This window comes from Gossypium raimondii, chromosome 12 (genome assembly GCF_025698545.1).
Source record: "Gossypium raimondii isolate GPD5lz chromosome 12, ASM2569854v1, whole genome shotgun sequence".
NCBI lineage: Eukaryota > Viridiplantae > Streptophyta > Magnoliopsida > Malvales > Malvaceae > Gossypium > Gossypium raimondii.
The window spans coordinates 42,492,895-42,511,488 of NC_068576.1; the positions used below are offsets into that span (position 1 = coordinate 42,492,895).

The 18,594-nt window shown below is 34.8% G+C and overlaps 2 protein-coding genes across 2 annotated transcripts; both read left to right on the forward strand.

The window, feature by feature from the left end:
- The first annotated feature begins 5,218 nt into the window (after nucleotides 1-5,218).
- LOC105764246 (auxin-responsive protein SAUR32) lies at nucleotides 5,219-6,301 on the forward strand. Its single transcript, XM_012582767.2, has one exon. The coding sequence runs from the start codon at nucleotides 5,704-5,706 to the stop codon at nucleotides 6,166-6,168; it is 465 nt and encodes a 154-aa protein (XP_012438221.1). The 5' UTR covers nucleotides 5,219-5,703; the 3' UTR covers nucleotides 6,169-6,301.
- A 9,865-nt stretch (nucleotides 6,302-16,166) lies between these two features.
- On the forward strand, nucleotides 16,167-17,454 carry LOC105762191 (uncharacterized). The gene is made up of 2 exons (XM_012580086.1): nucleotides 16,167-16,320; nucleotides 17,018-17,454. The coding sequence occupies exons 1-2, from the start codon at nucleotides 16,167-16,169 to the stop codon at nucleotides 17,452-17,454; spliced, it is 591 nt and encodes a 196-aa protein (XP_012435540.1).
- The last annotated feature ends 1,140 nt before the right edge of the window (nucleotides 17,455-18,594 follow it).

An 18,594-nucleotide genomic window follows, 5' to 3' on the forward strand; every position in this document is an offset into this window, starting at 1 on the left:
GGTCGGATTAAATTCCACTGTCTATGGTTAAACGATCAAATATTAACTGAATATGATCCATGGCCCTTAAGTTAAAACTCTATCAAAATCTTCATCGCACTAGAATTTGACCATGTAGTTATTCTTAATATCCATAAGATGAAACAATTTAGATGTTTTCCACAAGATATTGATCCTATTGTGTAAAGTAGCATACCCTATATTTCGTCTCAAGAATTTAATTACTAAGGTCAACTCTATTTCTTTAACATGAATTTGTTTTATACGATTCAAAAAATTGATCAAGCTATCCCATCGATAGTAGATTTCATAATGCCCCTCTAAAAACTCCAGTTCTTCTTTGCCTTCTAAAACCACCAAGCCAGTCTCTTCTCCTGAAACCCCAAAACCTTTTCCCTAGAACATTGTCCCTCCATGACACATTCAAATTCGGAACCCGATTCATCATCATATCCAAGGCCTCATCATCGCCACTATCCTTAAATTAGACTTTCTTGGTATTTTGATCCTCAGATGAAAGACCCACAACATCTCCCATGATTTCCCGATATATATTTCTACGAAAAGAACCATTTTTTAATAAATCAAATTCAAGCCAAAATTTTTTGTTATAATATTATTATCCTTCAGCATCTTTGTTCAATTATTAATTTACTTTTATAGCAACTTGTGAAACCCTTTAAATGTAATATATTTATTCATTGTTATATTAAATATCATATCATTAAATTTTGTGAATTTATTTAAAATAATAGTTAGTAAAGTTTATAATTATTATGTAGGAGTTTTAGAACACTTAGGTCTACAATATCATTAAACTAAAATTTAGTTATATCTCTTTAAAATCCAAAATAAGAAAATAAAGGAGTAATTTAAATAACCAAATAAAAGATTTAATATTTGGTTTGGTGCAAATAATATTTACGATATAGATCTTTATATAGACCCAAAGTCGAACTACTCTTATGTTTTTAAACTATGTGGGATATGGGTTTTTATATAAACTTAACATTTTCCCTTTTCTTCCTAAGTGATGTGGAATTTATTCCACTCCAAACAAAATACTTAAACTCCCCCTCGACACCAGCTTATTTCCTTTCTAACATACTGAGCTAATGACAGAAAACTTCAATCTTGTTCCCACTTAAACCCTTCGTGAATAAGTCTACAACTTGTTCTTCCGTCTTAACATATTGCAACTCAACCTCCTCTTGTAATACCTTTTCCCTGATGAACTGATAATGAACCTCACATGTTTAGTTCTTACATGGAAATTGGGCTCTTCGCCAAACACATTGCTAACATGTTGTCACAGAATATAGGAGTAGCATACTCTATTGGCTGATGCAAATCTTGCAACACTTGTATGAGCCAATTACTTTCTTGAGTTGCCATCACTGTAGCTCAATATTCAGCTTCTATTGTTGACAAAAAAAACATAGTTGGTTGCCTTTTACTGCACCAAGAAACCATTCTCGACCCAAGAAAAACACATACCCAGTTGTTGAGCGTTGGGTATCACGATCACCTACATAATCGACATAAAAAAAAAACTAATCGGTTTACAGTTTCCTCCTTTTTTGTACAAAACACCATAACTAAGAGTACTCTTCACATGCCTCAAAATTCTTGGCGAACCAGTGTGCATAAGCATCCAGTTGAAACCAATTGGTTTCAACATCCAACCAAATTTGATGTGCGTCAACCATCAAATGAAGAAGATGAGTCGAATGAGCTGGAAGCACCAATTCCACTTAGGAGATTGGGAAGACTCAGAAAGCCAAAGCCTAAGTATGCCAAGGCCAATGCTGTCATATTCGAAGAATATGAGAAGGAACTAGAGATGTTTGAGGAAGCATTTAAAAATCCGAAGTGGGTTAAAACCATGGAAGAAGTGATTGTGGCACTAGAATGAAATGAGACCTGGGAGCTTGTGTCAAAGCTATGAGATGTGAAGCCTATCTCTTGCAAATGAATTTATAAGATAAAACGTGGCACAGATGGATCAATCGAGAGGCATAAAGCTCGTTGGTGGCTGAAGGATTTTTCCAACAGTATGGACTAGATTATGATGAAACGTTTATTCCGGTGGCAAAACTTACAACGATGCGAGTTTTACTTGCACTTGCAGCTAATAAATGCTGGAACTTATGGCAAATAGATGTGAAGAATGCATTTCTTCATAAGAAGCTAGACCAAGAGATTTAAATGAATCAATCGATGGGCTTTTAAAGTCGAGATTATCTAAAGCATGTGTGCAAGCTTCAAAAGGCGCTCTATGGATTAAAGCAAGCATCAAGGGCTTGGTATGACAAGATCATTGAACTCTTGACTTAGCGGTTATTCAATAACATCTGCAGATTCAAGCTTGTTTGTTAAAGTCAATAGAGGAAGGATAGTTGTGGTTCTGGTGTATGTAGCTGATTTAATTGTGATAAAAGATTGGGATGAAGAAATTCTCCGAATAAAGGGGAATTTATCTATGCATTTTCATATGAAAGAACTTGGACAGCTCAAGCATTTTCTAGGTCTGGAGGTTGATCATAGTCAAGATGGGATCCTTCTTCATTAGCAAAAGTCTTCTAAATACTTGTTGAAGAAGTTTGGAATGTTGAACTACAAGCCGATTTCATCACCCATCGAACCAAATTCTAAAATGTGTGCTCATGAAGGAAAAAATTTGGAGGATGCAACAATGTATTGACAATTGTTTGGTAGTTTAAATTTGGAATCTGCCACTCATGCCTATAAGCATCTATTTGTGGTGATACCTTCTTCTCTGATGGCCACCATAAAGATGACTCATCAAACACCACATTTTGATACATATAGCACTTCTCGGTTGTAGGATCACAACATCTCCACCCTTTTCTTTGGCTGTCATATCTTACAAAAATAAACCTAACAACTTTTTTATCCATCTTACTATGTAAATAGTCGAAAACAAATACATAACATAGACATCCAAACACTCGAAAATAACTAATTGTAAGTGTCATGCTCCACAATTTCTCAAAAAGAAAAACAAAAGATAACTATGTTGAGAAAGCCTATTAATTACAAAAGCGGTTGTCTTTATCGTTTCCACCCAAAATCGTCCCGAGACATTTTTCATGTGAAGGATACTGCGACATATCTCCGCTAGGTGCCTATTCTTTCTCTTAGCCACACCATCTTTTTGTGGCGTGCTCGACCATGTAAATTGGTGACGTATTTGACACTTCCAAAGAAAAACTAAAAATTTTCTTGAGGCATACTCCCTTCCGTTGTTGGTGTGTAAAAAACGAATCCCTTTACCAACATTGGTTTCAACCCCCTCCCTAAACTTTTAAACATTGTGAGAGTTTCTAATTTTTCCTTCATAAAATAAATCCACACAAATCTGGAAAAATCATCAATAAATGTGACCATATACTTCATCCCACCAATAGAAGCTTGCTTGACCAGTCCAAAGACATCAGAGTGGATTAACTCTAATGGTTCCTTTACTTTAAATTTAGACTCTTCGTAAGAGAGTTGGTGTGCTTTCCTATACTAGCAGCCTGCACAAACTGTATTTGTTCTCACTTCAAGTTGCAGAAGACCCTTCAACATCGACTTTATCATCATCACGCCTAGCTTGGAATAGCTAACATGGTTCAGCCTCATGTGCCATAAACCAACTATCTCATTTTTCCTCGTCTTGCCCACGTATACAACTTTGGTAGACATCACGTAGACCAATTGCAGTCTTCACCCTTGTATCACCGACTCCTCAATAATTTCCTGGTTGCGATAAACCTTTAGATCTGTAGGACAGAACATAATATAATGTCCTGAAGATGTTAACTGTGCTACCAAAAGAAACTTTTTCTTCATCCCCAGCACATGGTAAACATTTTGCAACAACACCTTAGTAGCACTATGTTAAGGAAAGACCACAGTATTATCAACATAAGCTATCGGTAACTTCGAGTTGTTTGCATTCATCACCACACGGCTTCCTTTGTACTCCAACACATTCTTCAACTTCTTCTTATCACCTGTAATGTGATTTGAGTAGCCCGAATCAACAATCCAATGTTCTCATAATCAATTTAATTGGACGTTACAACTGTAAAAGCCATCTCCTCTTTCGCAAAAAACAATGCCTCAACATCCTCAGCTTTTGGTTGTGTCATTTCATTACCATTGGCAACCTCCTCCCAAAGGTCTTGTCCTTGCATATAAGACATTATGCAAATTGACCATGTATTATAATTGTTGTTATTAAGCTTCTTCATTCCGCCGACAACTTGTAGATCCGTCATCGTATCCCATCTATGAAATTATTGTAAGGTGACATTTTTCAAGTAGAAAATTCGTTTGAAATTGAAAATATGCGTGTGTCTTACTTTATAATATAAATATATAATATCCATTCATAATCTTAATCCATATCTTAATTAATCACACATCAATTTCAACTTTGCCTTTTGTTGATGATAATCATACAATGACTATTTCTTCCACCCAACATATGCAAATGGCTGTTACTGGTCATGAGCTAACTGGCGGTGACGGCTCAAATGCTCATCTTTCCTTCCATCTTCTTTGTGTCCCCCTCAAGTTTTGTTTGTTTCTTTAAGCAGGGAAAATAAAAAGAAGCAAGAAGCAAGTTCCAATCCAACCACCTTCTAATTAGTTCAAATTTAGGCGGCTACTTAGCTTATATACAGTATCTAACATCAGTTAATTATCATTTTTAAAAATATAATATAATATCATATTAGATTTATAATAAACTCACGATGTGAATGAAAAAAAATACATATATTATACATGGTAAGATTTAAACCTAATATCATAATTTTATTGTTTCAATTTTACCATTTCATATTTTTTTATAAATTTGTTACATAAATCTTTTCACTCACATGATAAATGTGTCGTAATATATAAAACAATTTAAACTTAGGAAAAACTTTTCAAAATCTTAATTTTACTCTTTTGACTAAATTTTATTCGATTTTTAACATAAATTTTTCCTATAAATATATTTTTTACATTTATGAGGAATTCCCTTCCCCGGGCCTTCCCTGTTCAATTACTGCACCCATTATTAACTCACGGAATTTAAGAGCAAAAACTATGACAAATTCTTTAAAACTAAAATATCATTTAAAGTCTAGCGTTGACAAGTAGGTTATATGTAGAATATTTAAAGTCAAATTGGGATTTTATATAAATGAAAGCTCAAAGCTGCATATTTATCATTGCTTAAGATTTGCTCTATTCATTTCTCAAGCGGCAGCATTTCCTTTCTCCTCTGTTTTCCCTGTCCTATCTCGGGGTTATTGACTCAATTCTTCCCATGCCCGCTTTAACTTGAAGTTTGATCTGAGTTGAATCAGTATTTCTTCTTCTTGTTTTCTGTGCTTCGATCTTGTCTTTTATGCATGATTTCAGTTTTAACTTGTTGGATTTTTTCAACATGAGTAACACATTGAGGCTAAGGGTTAAGGTCATGTTTTACTTGGTTTATGATCGAGGTTAGCTATTTCAAGCATTCTTTTTCATCTGTCGGTCTTTTCATGTTCATAATTTCTTGATTCAAGGTAGGTGTTGCGTGTGGCTTTTGAACCCAACATCTCTTTTGTTATCTTCTTGGTGTGTTTGTGTTTAAGATAGATATAATATATTGAGCAATATTTCATATACAAGCGAGAAAAGCTTCCTCCGTACATGGGGAAAGGCAAAAAGGGCAACCTGATAATCAAGACTTGGGAGCGATGCAAATCCATTGGCCGTGGCCGCTCAAGACACGCCCCAGCTATTTATAAAAAGAGCAAATCATGGCCATCAATTGATGTTTCTCTGGAAGAAGAGAAACGCACAAGGAAGAATCGAGTGGCTCCGGAAGGTTGCTTCACGGTGTATGTTGGACCCCAGAAACAAAGGTTCGTGATCAAAACCGAATACGCAAATCATCCGCTTTTCAAGATTCTACTCGAGGAAGCCGAGTCTGAATACGGATTCACCAGCGAAGGACCCCTTATGCTCCCCTGCAACGTTGATCTCTTTTGCAAGGTGTTACTGGCCATGGACGATGGCGACAATACCATCCGCCAAGGATGCGGTTTCGCCAATGGTTATGGTTCCTATCGCCTCCTCACCCCACCTTGGATGATGGCGACAAATCAGATCTAATTACTATCTCTGTCTCTCTATGTGTCTGTCTGTGTATGTATGTCTTTATTAATTTTGGGTCAATCTTCCGTTTCGAGTACTGCACTATGAGTGTTTCAGAAGTAATAACAAGTTCCATCATGTTAAAAAGTAACCGTGGTTCCAAGCTAGGACTGCTGCTGCTACTACGTTGTCCTTATCATCAGATAAAACAACAAAATCAAACACTGGAATGTGGACAAATATGATTACCCTTTTAAGATACAAAATGACACATGCGTCTTTTTCTTATAGAGGCGTAGTACCCACTCTCTTTTTCTCAACTATGCCAAAAGAATCTAACACCTTCCACGCACTAACATCTTTACCATGTATAGGAAATAACTTGAATAATTCAACTTGGTTTTTTTTATTTATTTAATCTCAACGAAATAACAAAAGATAAGATGACTACTTCAAAAGGATTTCGAATTTTTTAAAAGGAGATAATTGAGGCTTGCTGACCATGTTTCCCCCAGTATGATGAGATTAATTTTTTTTAATGTGTAGAGTTTCCATTTGTTCTCTAATGAATCAAACAAGGTTTTTTTCCTTATCATTTTATTAAAGATATTATATTTATAGTTTTTCAGATGCTATTTGAATTTTTCTTTTTATTCAAATGCATCTCTAACTTATGCTTTGTTTTGGAGTATGAATTTTGAAATTTAGGTATTGGAGATAATATAAATATGTTTCATGAATCTTTTCAATTGTTTGAAGGGTTAAAGATATGGTATTATGAATTTGTGCTTAAAATTCTTTTACTTTTAATTTTTTTACAACAACTTAGGATCTCAAAACTTCATGATTTTACCAATTTTGGGGTTTTCACATTTTCTGCAGTTTAAAGAAGCTGCAATGAATTAGGCACATTATTCCTTTGAGTTGTGAACTATTGTTTAAGGTAATGTCTGAAAAGTCATTTTTAAATTTTTATGAGGGGTGAAAATTAGAGTGTAATTATACCTAAATCTAATTTTAAAAATCATTTTTATCTAAGCTATAAAATTATATTATAAGCACCACATATATGTGTTCGATTGGTTATGGCAAAAACTTTTTATATTATAAATCTTAAAATTTATAATTATAAAAATAATATGTGTATAAAAATTATTATAAAAATAATTTACATGTTATAAAAGTTTTATCATATTTTATTTATAGAAATTTATGGTCAAGTATGGACATAACTTATTTATGTTTACATGCTATTTATTAAAAAATAATATACTTATTCATAAAAAATGTTATAGTTTTTTATCGAACTTATTTATAAAAGTAATTGTTAAAAGAAATGGAAAAACATAATTTATAATAAGTTTTATAAAAGTTTTGGACAATTTATAAAACTATTTTATGAGGTATTTTACAAGAAAAGGCTCATTTCCAACATTATTTATGAAAACGGGCCACTTAAAAAATTATTTACTGGAATGGTCCAAAAATTGCAAAACACTCCTACGTGAAAGCGTTTTCAAGGAAAAACACAGAAAAGCGCGCTAACGGGGACGCGCTTTACCCCGTGTTAGCAAAAGCACAGTGACATGCGTGCGCTTTTGCCCGTGCTCAAACTAAATTTTTAAAAAAGGTCATTTTTTTAAAATATTACAAAAATAGATCAATTTTTTAAAAATTTACGAGAATAAACTTTTATAAAGACCCAAAGTGGCAGCACCATTTTTTTTTTACTTTTTAGTGCCACTAATTAATGTGATAATAAAATTAACTTTCAAAGCTGATATTTATATAGACCTAAAGTCTCATTTCCCTAGTTTTCTTAAGCATTGTGGGTATGAGATATGTGTATATATAAACTCATGAATAGGTTTGCAGCATAATATTAAATGCTACACTAATTTTATATTTTTTTACTTATAGAGTTTAAATTTTTCTACAAAAGGTTAAACATTTTTACATTATAAAAAAATTAAACTCTATAAGTAAAAAATTATAAAATATAAAATGAGTATAGTAAAATATTTAAAAAAATTGCTAATAGTTGAGTGATCATTTTGTAAGTTTTATAATTCGATAGCCAAAAATCATAGTTACGTGACTACTAATGTAATTTAATCAAGATATAAAAATATGAAAAATAATCATTATATTTTATGTATATTATATATTTCTATAAAAAAACTTATTTAACATAATTATATACTATGTTTAAATAGATTATCTATCTAGTCAAAGTACATCGATATAAATTTATCAGCATTCATTAAGTTATGAAAATTAAATTAAAATTAGGATTAAAAATTAATGAGTATAGTAAAATATTAAAAAATAAATATTTAAAAAAGAGATATCAATTTTTAAAATTACAAAAAAATATTATTTGAGTACCAAATACTCATAATTTATTTATTAATCAAACATTCATAACATAAAATAAAATAAATAATAAAAAATTAAAAGTATAACTTCTAAATTGAAAGAATGAAAAATTATTTTAAAAATTAGAATTGCATGGATATTAACTTCAAACATTTAAAATTGAATAGAATATTACTGCATGTACAAGTTTCATATGTGCAATTTATTCTTTTTCTTTTAAATAGTCCTTTTGTATATGCTAACAATTCTAAAATGCAATAAGATTAAAGATTTCAAAAGATAATTTTATAATATGAGAAAATGTTAACAAAATATAAAAAATAGAAATTGTTTTGTAAAAAATTATAAAATATAGTGTAGCCTTTAATATTATGTTGTTAGTTAATCGAGTTGACAGGTCCTATTTTATCATCTTAACTCGATTTGAAATTTTTCCGAATTGAGTCGAGTCGAATCGAATGAAATTGTTCAAGTTAAATTAAAAATTAAACATGCTAAACTAAAATCTTGTTACAATATAATTAATTCCATGTTAACGCATAAATTTGAAACCATATGTATTTGAAAACTTTTTCAATGCAAAATAATAATAATAATATTAAAGATACTTTAGTATGATAAACTTGAATAATTAATTAACTTATTTAGGTCCCAAAATTATTATTTTAGAAAAATTTTAAAATTTTAACGTTCTTTATATATTTTTTAAAAATATAAATTTTAGAATTTTATAAATATTTAGAATTTTAAAATTATTTTGAATTATTTTGTAATTTTTGTTTAGAAAGACTAATTTACTCATTTTCAAAATTTATAAGGACTACAGGGTATTTACACCAATTTGTTATTCGAATTGTAAAATTTAACTCGACTCGAACTTGAAACTTGAATGACTTATTCAAGTTGACTCAAACAAATCAAACAACTCGATTCGATTAACTCGAAATTTAATTTTTTTCAATTTTTTGAATTGAATCGAGTTTTGCTCAGCCTTTAGTTGGAATTGAGATTATCCATATACTTCAAAAAGTTCATGAAAGAAGGAGATATTGATCATCTTAATGATGTAGACTCAAATTCAGATGATGATGAACTCGATCAAGGGCTAACAGATGATGATAAAAAGAATATGTTAAATATTAAAGATAGAATAACCCAACAAATATGCACTAGAACAATTAGATAAAATTCCATATAATGTTTATTTTTCTTACTATTTTTATTAGTAATTGTATTATCATCTACTTTTTTTTAGACTAACATAATAGATGATTTGATTTTAATTTGTTTAGAAATTATTTTTACCACACTAATTAATAATTTTTATAGTAATTAATATTTTTAAAATTATAAATTATGTAAATGTGTAATTACAATTTGTTCAATTAAACATGACATAAGGCATTATGATGTAATTACACTCTGACAATTAAATACGTCTAGAGAATTACAATTCTTTGAAGTTATAAGCGAGTGTAATTACATTTTCGCTCAATTAGATTGTGCTGTCCAAACAAACGCTAAAAAGAATTTGAGTTATACACAATGAACAGCAACACTAGTTATTGAAGCCACAACACAAATAAGTAATTTGTTTATTATGTTTCTTGTTTCAATTTAAATGGATTAAACTTATGCCAAAGTAATCTCTGTTGGGTAAAACTTATTTATCTTCTACAAGTAAGCATATTTTTGCTAGATGATAGATAGTCATGAATATGTGATACATTGTTGCCAAAGAAAGGCTTTGTTTGTTAGTTATAAATATTCTTGAATACTACTAACAAAGTGCTATCTTTTTCCAAAGACTAAATAACAATTTTGTGCTAGGCATCTTGAGATGGGCTCACTTGTATGTATATATGTTTGAAATATATTGATTTATCTTCACATATACATGTTTTGTACATATGTTAATATGAGTCATGTTCATGTGTGTAATCACTGAATTTTGTCCGGTACTTCTTCGTGTTTTTATTTTATTTTATATATATTTAAAAAAATTATGATTTTTTGGGTTTGCCTCATGTGGGCCTAATGGTTGGGCATGTAAGGTTGGATAATTGGGTTTTAAATAATTTAATTTTGGGACATATTTGGGCTTTGGCCCATTGTTTTTATGTTTTAATAATATTAATAAAACAATAATAAATCAGAAAAAATACAAAAAAATATAAATTACATTCGGACCCCTTAATTTTCTTTAAATTGTATTTTGGACCCTAAACTTTCTTAAAATTTCATTTTGACCCCTTAACTTTCTAAAAATTATATTTTGGCCCATATTTTCTTAAAATTATATTTTTCTCCAGAAACTTTACACCCTTTACATTTTGGTCCTTCTAGGCATGACAAGACCGCTCCCAATCTGCGTTCTTGCGTGCACCGCCTTCCACGCCTGACACACCCAATCGGCGGTCACGGCGTGCTCCCCCTCCTCCGCTGCCACCTAAAAATAAAGAAGAATATGACAAATCGGTAAGATTAAAAAGAAAAAATTGAAGAGAAAAGTTGGGGGTCGGCAGCCAAGAAAAAAAGCAAAAAATTCAAGCAGAAAAAACTCTCAAATCATCCGATCCTACACTCACCGCCACTGCACCCACAGCCACCGGAACTACCGCACCACCACCTAAAATCCAATCGCAAAGCAACCAAGCAAAAAATAAAAAAAATCAAAAATCAACAGCCAATAACCATTTATTTTCTAAAAGACTAAACGTTTACCTTTGAATCGTCGGCCACCGAGCGCGAAGAGGAGACGACGACAAGCTCGAGGGCGGTGCCTCCAACTTTGGGATTGCCGAAATAGAAGAGAAAGAGAAAGAAAAAGAAAAAGGGAAAACAAAAAAAAGGAAAGCTTTTCGGGAAAAAGAGAAGAGAGAAAGGAGAAGGGAAAGGGGAGAGAAGAGAGAAGGGAGAGTCCGGCCACCGTCGGCAATGGAGGAAACAGCAGCGACGGCACGACGCGGCGGCTAGGGTTTTTGAAAGAAGAAAAAAGTAGAAGGAAGAAGAAAAAGAAGAAGAAAGAAAAGAAAAGTTTAAAAAAATAATTTTTTCTTTTAAAAAGCGAATTTATTAGGTGTCCGATCACACCTAGAAAAAAGATCGGTGGCGACTCCTTTTTTTTAAATAAATCGAAACTTCGTTTTCAAATTTTCAATAATTACCTCGACTAGCACCCGTGCCCAAATTTTAGGTCGCTACAGCTAGCGACTCCGCTGGGGAAGCTGTTTTTGAGAGTCGAGTCTGATGTTAAACGCGTGTTGTCAAATTTTTAAAATTCTTTGTTCAAATTAATTTTTAATCGTGATCCTTGAATTTTATTTTTTTTGAAAAGTCCTGCATCTGCATTTGGTTTTTAAATTAATAATTTTTCTAACTTGTTTTATTTTTCTGTTTTTTTCTCAGCTTTAAGTTTTACGATTTTTTTAGTTTGCTTTTTTTAGTAAAAATAAAAAGGTTTGTGAGTTTCTCCCCACACACCGTGCACTTGCATTCTTGCATAACATGAGCTCTCTACCTAGGCTCCGTCCGTTTAAGCGGAAGTAAACGCTACGCCTTCGTGAGTTAACTCGTCCCTCCGCACAGGCTAGTGAAATACTTCCGGGTTACATATGACTTATGCTTTCGTGAGTTAACTCGTCCCTCCGCATAGGCATAAGTAAATATAATCCCTCGAATTGAGCTCGTGAGCCTGTGATGGGTGATAACTGAGGCTCCATACTAACCTTAGTAGGTGGCAGTATGGACAATTCGAGTACCTGTCTAGAACCGAAACCACATATAGTAAACTGTACGAGCCACCCAATTAGAGCTGCGTCGAACCTCCGTCCGTTGAATAGTCACCAAAATAAGTACACGGGAGAAACGCCTCTTACCTTTTATTTCTTTTACATTCACACTTATTTGCAAATAAATTGAGTCTGTTTAATAAATTGGGTCAGATAGTTTGTCTGACGGTATGTGGGGTAGGTGTTTTGTAAAGCATATTGGGGCAAAAAAATGTGGGGCTGTTCCACCAAATTGCATGATTGAATAGCTTAATTTGTTAAACTTTCCATAGTTTTTATTTTTCTTTTTTCCTCTTTTTATATCTATTGTGATCACTAACCGAGGTTATTTGTTCTTTATTCTATTTCTCATCATGCATCATAGGCATCTCATTAGAAAGGTGTTGATTAGAGATTGGTTGCCAAAAAACAGGTTTCTGATGGAGGAGTCAATTACACAAGTAACCGACAAGAATGTCGTAGTTAGAGACTGGTCTTTGAGGACCCAGAAAGCAAAAGGGACAGTTTAAAAGAAAGATATATCTCTAATCTTTTCGAGAAGGTGACTTCGAATGCTCGTCAGAATAACCCTGAAGATTTAACTAGAATCTGGAAACAATGAGACTTAGGCACTAGGGGCATCTTTATTGGAAAAATATCTTGTAATGGACTATTTTGATAAATGAAACGCCAAAATATGGGACTATCTTGAAATCAACACCATTTTTTTCCATACTCATGCATGGCTAACATTCATTGGTCATTCATTCATTCATTCATTACATATACATATCACCCTTACCATTCACTGAGGCTAAAACAGTATAATCCACAGTTGCGACACAAGTCTAGAATCATGTCATCCTTATAGGACACATCTAAGAACCAAAGCTATGGATACTGAACTCAATGAAAGAATCGAAAGAATGGAAAGGGTTCAAAGAGAGTTACAAGAGTAATTGGTCAAATCACAACAAGAGGCGAGAGATATGATTGTGAGATCTCGAGAGGAATCACTCGAACAATGAGATCAAATGACCAAAATGATGGAAATGATGATGGCCTTGGTCAAAGGAAAGGGGCCTGTGCAAAGCCCTAATATCGTAGAGCCGCTTCAGGCAGGAGCTAGTCAAGATCCACTTTATCCCCCGGGATTCACTCCACCTCATGTCCACGCAATGCAAAGAGGATATCCCCAAAGGGAACCAACAGTCCTAGAACAACATCCTGCTCTACCTGCTCATCTAGGGCAATGAATCTTTGTATCGAACCTTGGGGCTAATCCCTCAGATCCAATTGTTCCAGACCTGGATGACCCTGTGGAAATAGCAAGGCTAAAAATTGATGACAATAATGCTTAGGATAAGTATAGGATCTTGGAAAAGAAGATCAAGGCAGTAGAAGGTACTGAAGTTTTCTCTGCTTTGAGTGCTAAAGAGCTCAGTTTAGTACCCGATATGGTTCTACCCCCGAAATTCAAGGCTCCAGATTTTGAGAAGTATGATGGAACAAGGTGTCCAAAGGTGCATCTTATCATGTTTTGCCAAAAGATGATTGGTTATGTGAACGATGATAAATTGTTGGTACATTGCTTTCAAGATAGTCTAGTTGGTTCGACTCTTCGATGGTATAACCAGCTCAACAGAGAGAGAATTCGATCATGGAAGGATTTGGCGTCAGTATTCTGTGAGCAATATAGGCATGTATCGGATATGGTGCCTGACCGATTAACTTTACAAATGATGGAAAAGAAGCCGACAGAAACTTTTAGGCAATATGCACAGAGATGGAGGGATATCTCGGCTCAGGTGGAACCCCCGTTAACTAAAACAGAGATAATGGTCCTCTTCATCAACACTCTGAAAGCGCCATTTTACGATAAGTTGGTAGGAAGCGCCACAAAGGACTTTGCGGATATTGTAATATCTGGGGAGCTTATTGAAAACGTCGTCAAAAGTGGGAGAATGGAAGGCCCCGAGGGTTAGAGGAGGGTAGTACCCATGAAGAAAAAGGAGGCAGAAGCCCATATGGTTGGAACCGATGGCGACTGTGCCCCCAATTCGTACCCCGTCCAATCACGACCTCATTATCGCCCACCTTCAAACTTCTACTTTCCTCCTCAAGGTCCTTACTATCAAGCACCTTCGTCTTATCCCGTCTACACCATGAACAACCAAAGACCGTTCACCCTGTTTCCACCAAACATTATGCCTACACAAAGCCAACCTAAAAATGACCAAAGACCAGCAAAATCTAGTTCTGAAAAACCTCAATTCACCCCAATTCCTGTGCCATACGGAGAATTATACCCGAAACTGTTGGAGAAGCAATTGATATCCCCACATTACATGGCACCCCTGAAGCCTCCATACTCAAAATGGTATGATCTTAATGCTAATTGCATGTATCATGCTAGAAATCAGGGGCATTCTACAAAAAAATATCTTACCTTTAAAAGAAGGGTTCAAGATCCCATTAATGCTGGCATTCTGCGATTTGATGGCATTAGTAATCCTCTTCCTAACCATGCTAATGGGAATGTGAATGCGGTAACAAATGAAGATGAGGGGCAAGACAATCCAAGAAGCGTTTTGATTGAAAAGGGTCTTCAGAATATCAGCCTAAACACTATTGACAATGAGGATGATGTAATTGAGAATGCTTCAATGATATGCCCTTGTCCTCTTGGATTTGCTTTGAACAACTGGACTACTGTGGATCTCCTTGTAGTTTTTAAGTCCTCTTCAGAGTAATGCCCAATGTTAACCCTTCATTTTGTGTGTCCTTAAACAGTAGGGTTCCTTTTGTAAGAGCATATGTTTTCTCTTTATCATTTCAATGAACATTAATAAAGATGCATTTTGTTTTATATTGTCATGTTCTTTTCATTTCCATTAACTTCGCTACCACTCCTTCTATTCATATCCTTTTCCGACATGTGTCTCATATCATCTCATATCATTGTGTGTTAATTTCAATACCTCAATGCTCTGCTATAGCCTTTTCCATTCACCTTTTAGGTGCTCAGATATCAATGGCATGAATAATCCCGTTATGAATCCTGAAATCGATTTTGAGAAGGCTGTTTGTTTAGGAGAATTCGAAGCTGACAAAAATGTTGAAGATTGTGTCTCGTCTCTTGACTTAATGAGAATGGTAGAACAAGAAGAGAAACAGATCCTACCCCATCAAGAATCTGTTGAGGTAGTGAACTTGGGGAATGAAGAAAAGAAACAAGAAGTGAAGATTAAGACTTCCATTTCAGAAAACACTAGGCGGGATTTGATCGCCTTGCTCCATGAGTACAAGAATGTGTTTGCCTGGTCTTATCAGGATATGCCAGGGTTGAGCACAAATATTGTAGTCCATAAGCTCCCACTGAAACCAGAATGCAAACCTGTTCAACAGAAGCTAAGAAGGATGAGACCCGAAATGCTGTTAAAGATAAAAGAATAAGTTAAGAAACAATTTGATGCTGGCTTCCTACAAGTCTCCTAGTATCTAGAATGGGTAGCTAACATAGTCCTGGTGTTGAAGAAGGATGGCAAGGTGCGAATGTACGTGGATTATCGTGATCTGAATCAAGCAAGCCCCAAGGATAATTTTCCTTTACCATACATCGATACTTTGGTGGATAATACGTCAAAGCATTCTTTGTTTTCTTTCATGGATAGTTTATCAGGTTATAATCAGATAAAGATGGCTTCCGAGGACATGGAGAAAACTACATTCATAACAATATAGGGGACATTTTGCTACAAGGTAATGCCGTACGGATTAAAGAATGCTGGGGCAACATATCAGAGAGCCATGATGATGTTATTCCATGATATGATGCACAAAGAAATAGAAGTTTATGTCGATGATATGATTGCCAAATCTCGGGAAGAAAGAGAGCATGTTGGGAGTCTTAAGAAGCTGTTTGAAAGATTAAGAAAGTTCCAGTTGAAGCTTAACTCGGCCAAATGTACGTTTGGGGCTACCTCAGAAAAACTGCTAAGTTTCATTGTCAGTGAGAGAGGTTTCAAGGTTGATCCAAATAAGATAAAAGTTATACAAGTACTGCCTCCCCCGCGCACACAAAATGAAGTCAGAGGATTTTTAGGAAAGTTGAATTACATTGCTCGATTCATTGCCCAACTTACCAATCACTGTGATCCAATTTTTTGACTCCTTCAAAAACATAATTCGGGAGAATGGAAAGAGGAGTGTCAAGTGGCCTTCGATAAGATAAAACAGTATCTATCTAATCCTCCAGTACTAGTACCACTGACCCCTGGAAAACCATTAATATTGTACTTGACCGTGTTTGAGAACTCAGTGGGTTGCGTACTGGGACAACATGATGAGTCGGGGAAAAGAGAAAAGGCAATTTACTACCTCAGCAAGAAGTTCACAAGTATGAAACAAAGTACCCTTCGATTGAAAATTTTTGTTGTGCGTTAATTTAGACGGTTCGAAGGCTCAGACAATACATGCTGTATCACATGACATGGTTAATTTCAAAACTGGACCCAATAAAGTACATGATGGAGTCACCTGCACTCTCAGGGAGAATGGCACGATGGCAATCCTATTGATTAAGTATGACATTGTATATGTGAGTCAAAAGTCGATAAAGGGAAGCGCAATAGCTGGCTTCTTGACAAGTTGAACAACGGAGGAATATGAGTCTTTGAGATTTGATTTCCTAGATGAAGATTTGATGTGCATTTCAGAAAAAGAGGGCGAGTCATCAAAAGAGAAATCATGGAAGATGAGCTTTGATGGTGTATCAAATGCATTGGGGCATAGGATCAGAGCAGTCTTAGTGTCACTTGAAGGGGACCATTACCCACTCACTGCCAGATTGAATTTCTTCTATACCAATAATATAGCGAAGTATGAAGCTTGCATCATGGGATTTCGTGCAACTATCAGGAGGAAAATTAAAAGTTTAGAGGTACACGGGGACTCAGCATTAGTCATTTATCAAATTCGTGGAGATTGGGAAGTGAGAGATCTAAAATTAGTCAAATATCACGATCTCGTTGCAGAGCTGATCAAGGAGTTCTATGAAGTGACTTTTAACTACTTTCCACGGGAAGAGAACCAATTGGCTGATGCTCTAGCCACCTTGTCTTCGATGTTCAAAGCAAACAAGAAACTGAGATAATGCCCATCCAAATGAGCATATATGAGACCCCCGCACATTGTTTTAGCATTGAAGAGGAGTCAGATGGACAACCATGGTTCATGATATCTTGGAGTATATCAAGAATCAAAGGTACCCCGAGCAAGCAAACGAGAATGACAAAAGAACAATCAAGAGAATGGCGATTGGATTTGTTTTTGACGGGGATATTCTATACAAAAGAGGAAAAGATCAAGTGCTCATGAGATGCGTGGACGCTGTTGAAGCTCAAAAGATACGTGAAGAGGTTCATGAAAGAATTTGTGGAACGCATGCCAGTGGTTTCACTATGGCCAGACAGATTATGAGACTTGGTTATTACTGGCTGACGATGGAAATGGATTGCATTGGCTACGCGTGAAAGTGCCACAAATGTCAAATTTAGAGCGATAAAATTCATGCATCTCTATCGCCCCTTCATGTCATGACTTCTCCGTGGCCTTTTTCTATGTGGGGCATGGATGTTATAGGCCAATTTTCCCGAAAGCTTCCAATGGATATTGATTCATCTTTGTGGTTATAGACTACTTCACAAAATGGGTAGAAGCCACTTCGTTTGCTAATGTGACGAAGGCTGCAGCCTGTAGGTTCTTAAAAAAGGAGATCATATGTCGATACGGTCTGCCTGAAAGAATCATTTCAGATAATGCTTTAAATTTGAACAACAAGATGATGAAAGAAGTATGCGAGCAATTTCAGATAAAGCATCATAATTCTTCACCCTATCGTCTAAATATGAACGGAGCCGTAGAAGCAGCTAATAAGAATATCAAGAGGATTATCGGAAAGATGACTGAGACATATAAAGACTGGCACGAGAAGCTACCAATCGCTTTGTACACATATCGCACCTCAGTACGGACGTCTACGGGGGTAGCTCCTTTTTCTCTGGTCTACCGGATGGAGGCCGTTCTGTCTATCGAAGTCGAAATACCATCCCTGTACGTCTTGATGGAGAAAATTTAGAAGAATCAGAGTGGGTTCAAGCTCGATATGATCAACTAAACCTCATTGAAGGGAAACGCTTGAAGGCAATTTGTCATGGACAGATGTATCAGAAAAGAATGCTCACGGCCCATGATAAAAAGGTGCGACCAAGAGAATTCCGTGAAGAGGAACCGG

Coding starts and splice junctions, on each gene's coding strand:
- LOC105762191 (XM_012580086.1), top strand. CDS start 16,167: ATGATTGCCAAATCTCGGGAAGAAAGAGAGCATGTTGGGAGTCTTAAG. Junction 16,321..17,017: donor TTTCATTGTCAGTGAGAGAG/GTTTCAAGGTTG, acceptor TGTGCATTTCAG/AAAAAGAGGGCGAGTCATCA.
- LOC105764246 (XM_012582767.2), top strand. CDS start 5,704: ATGGGGAAAGGCAAAAAGGGCAACCTGATAATCAAGACTTGGGAGCGA.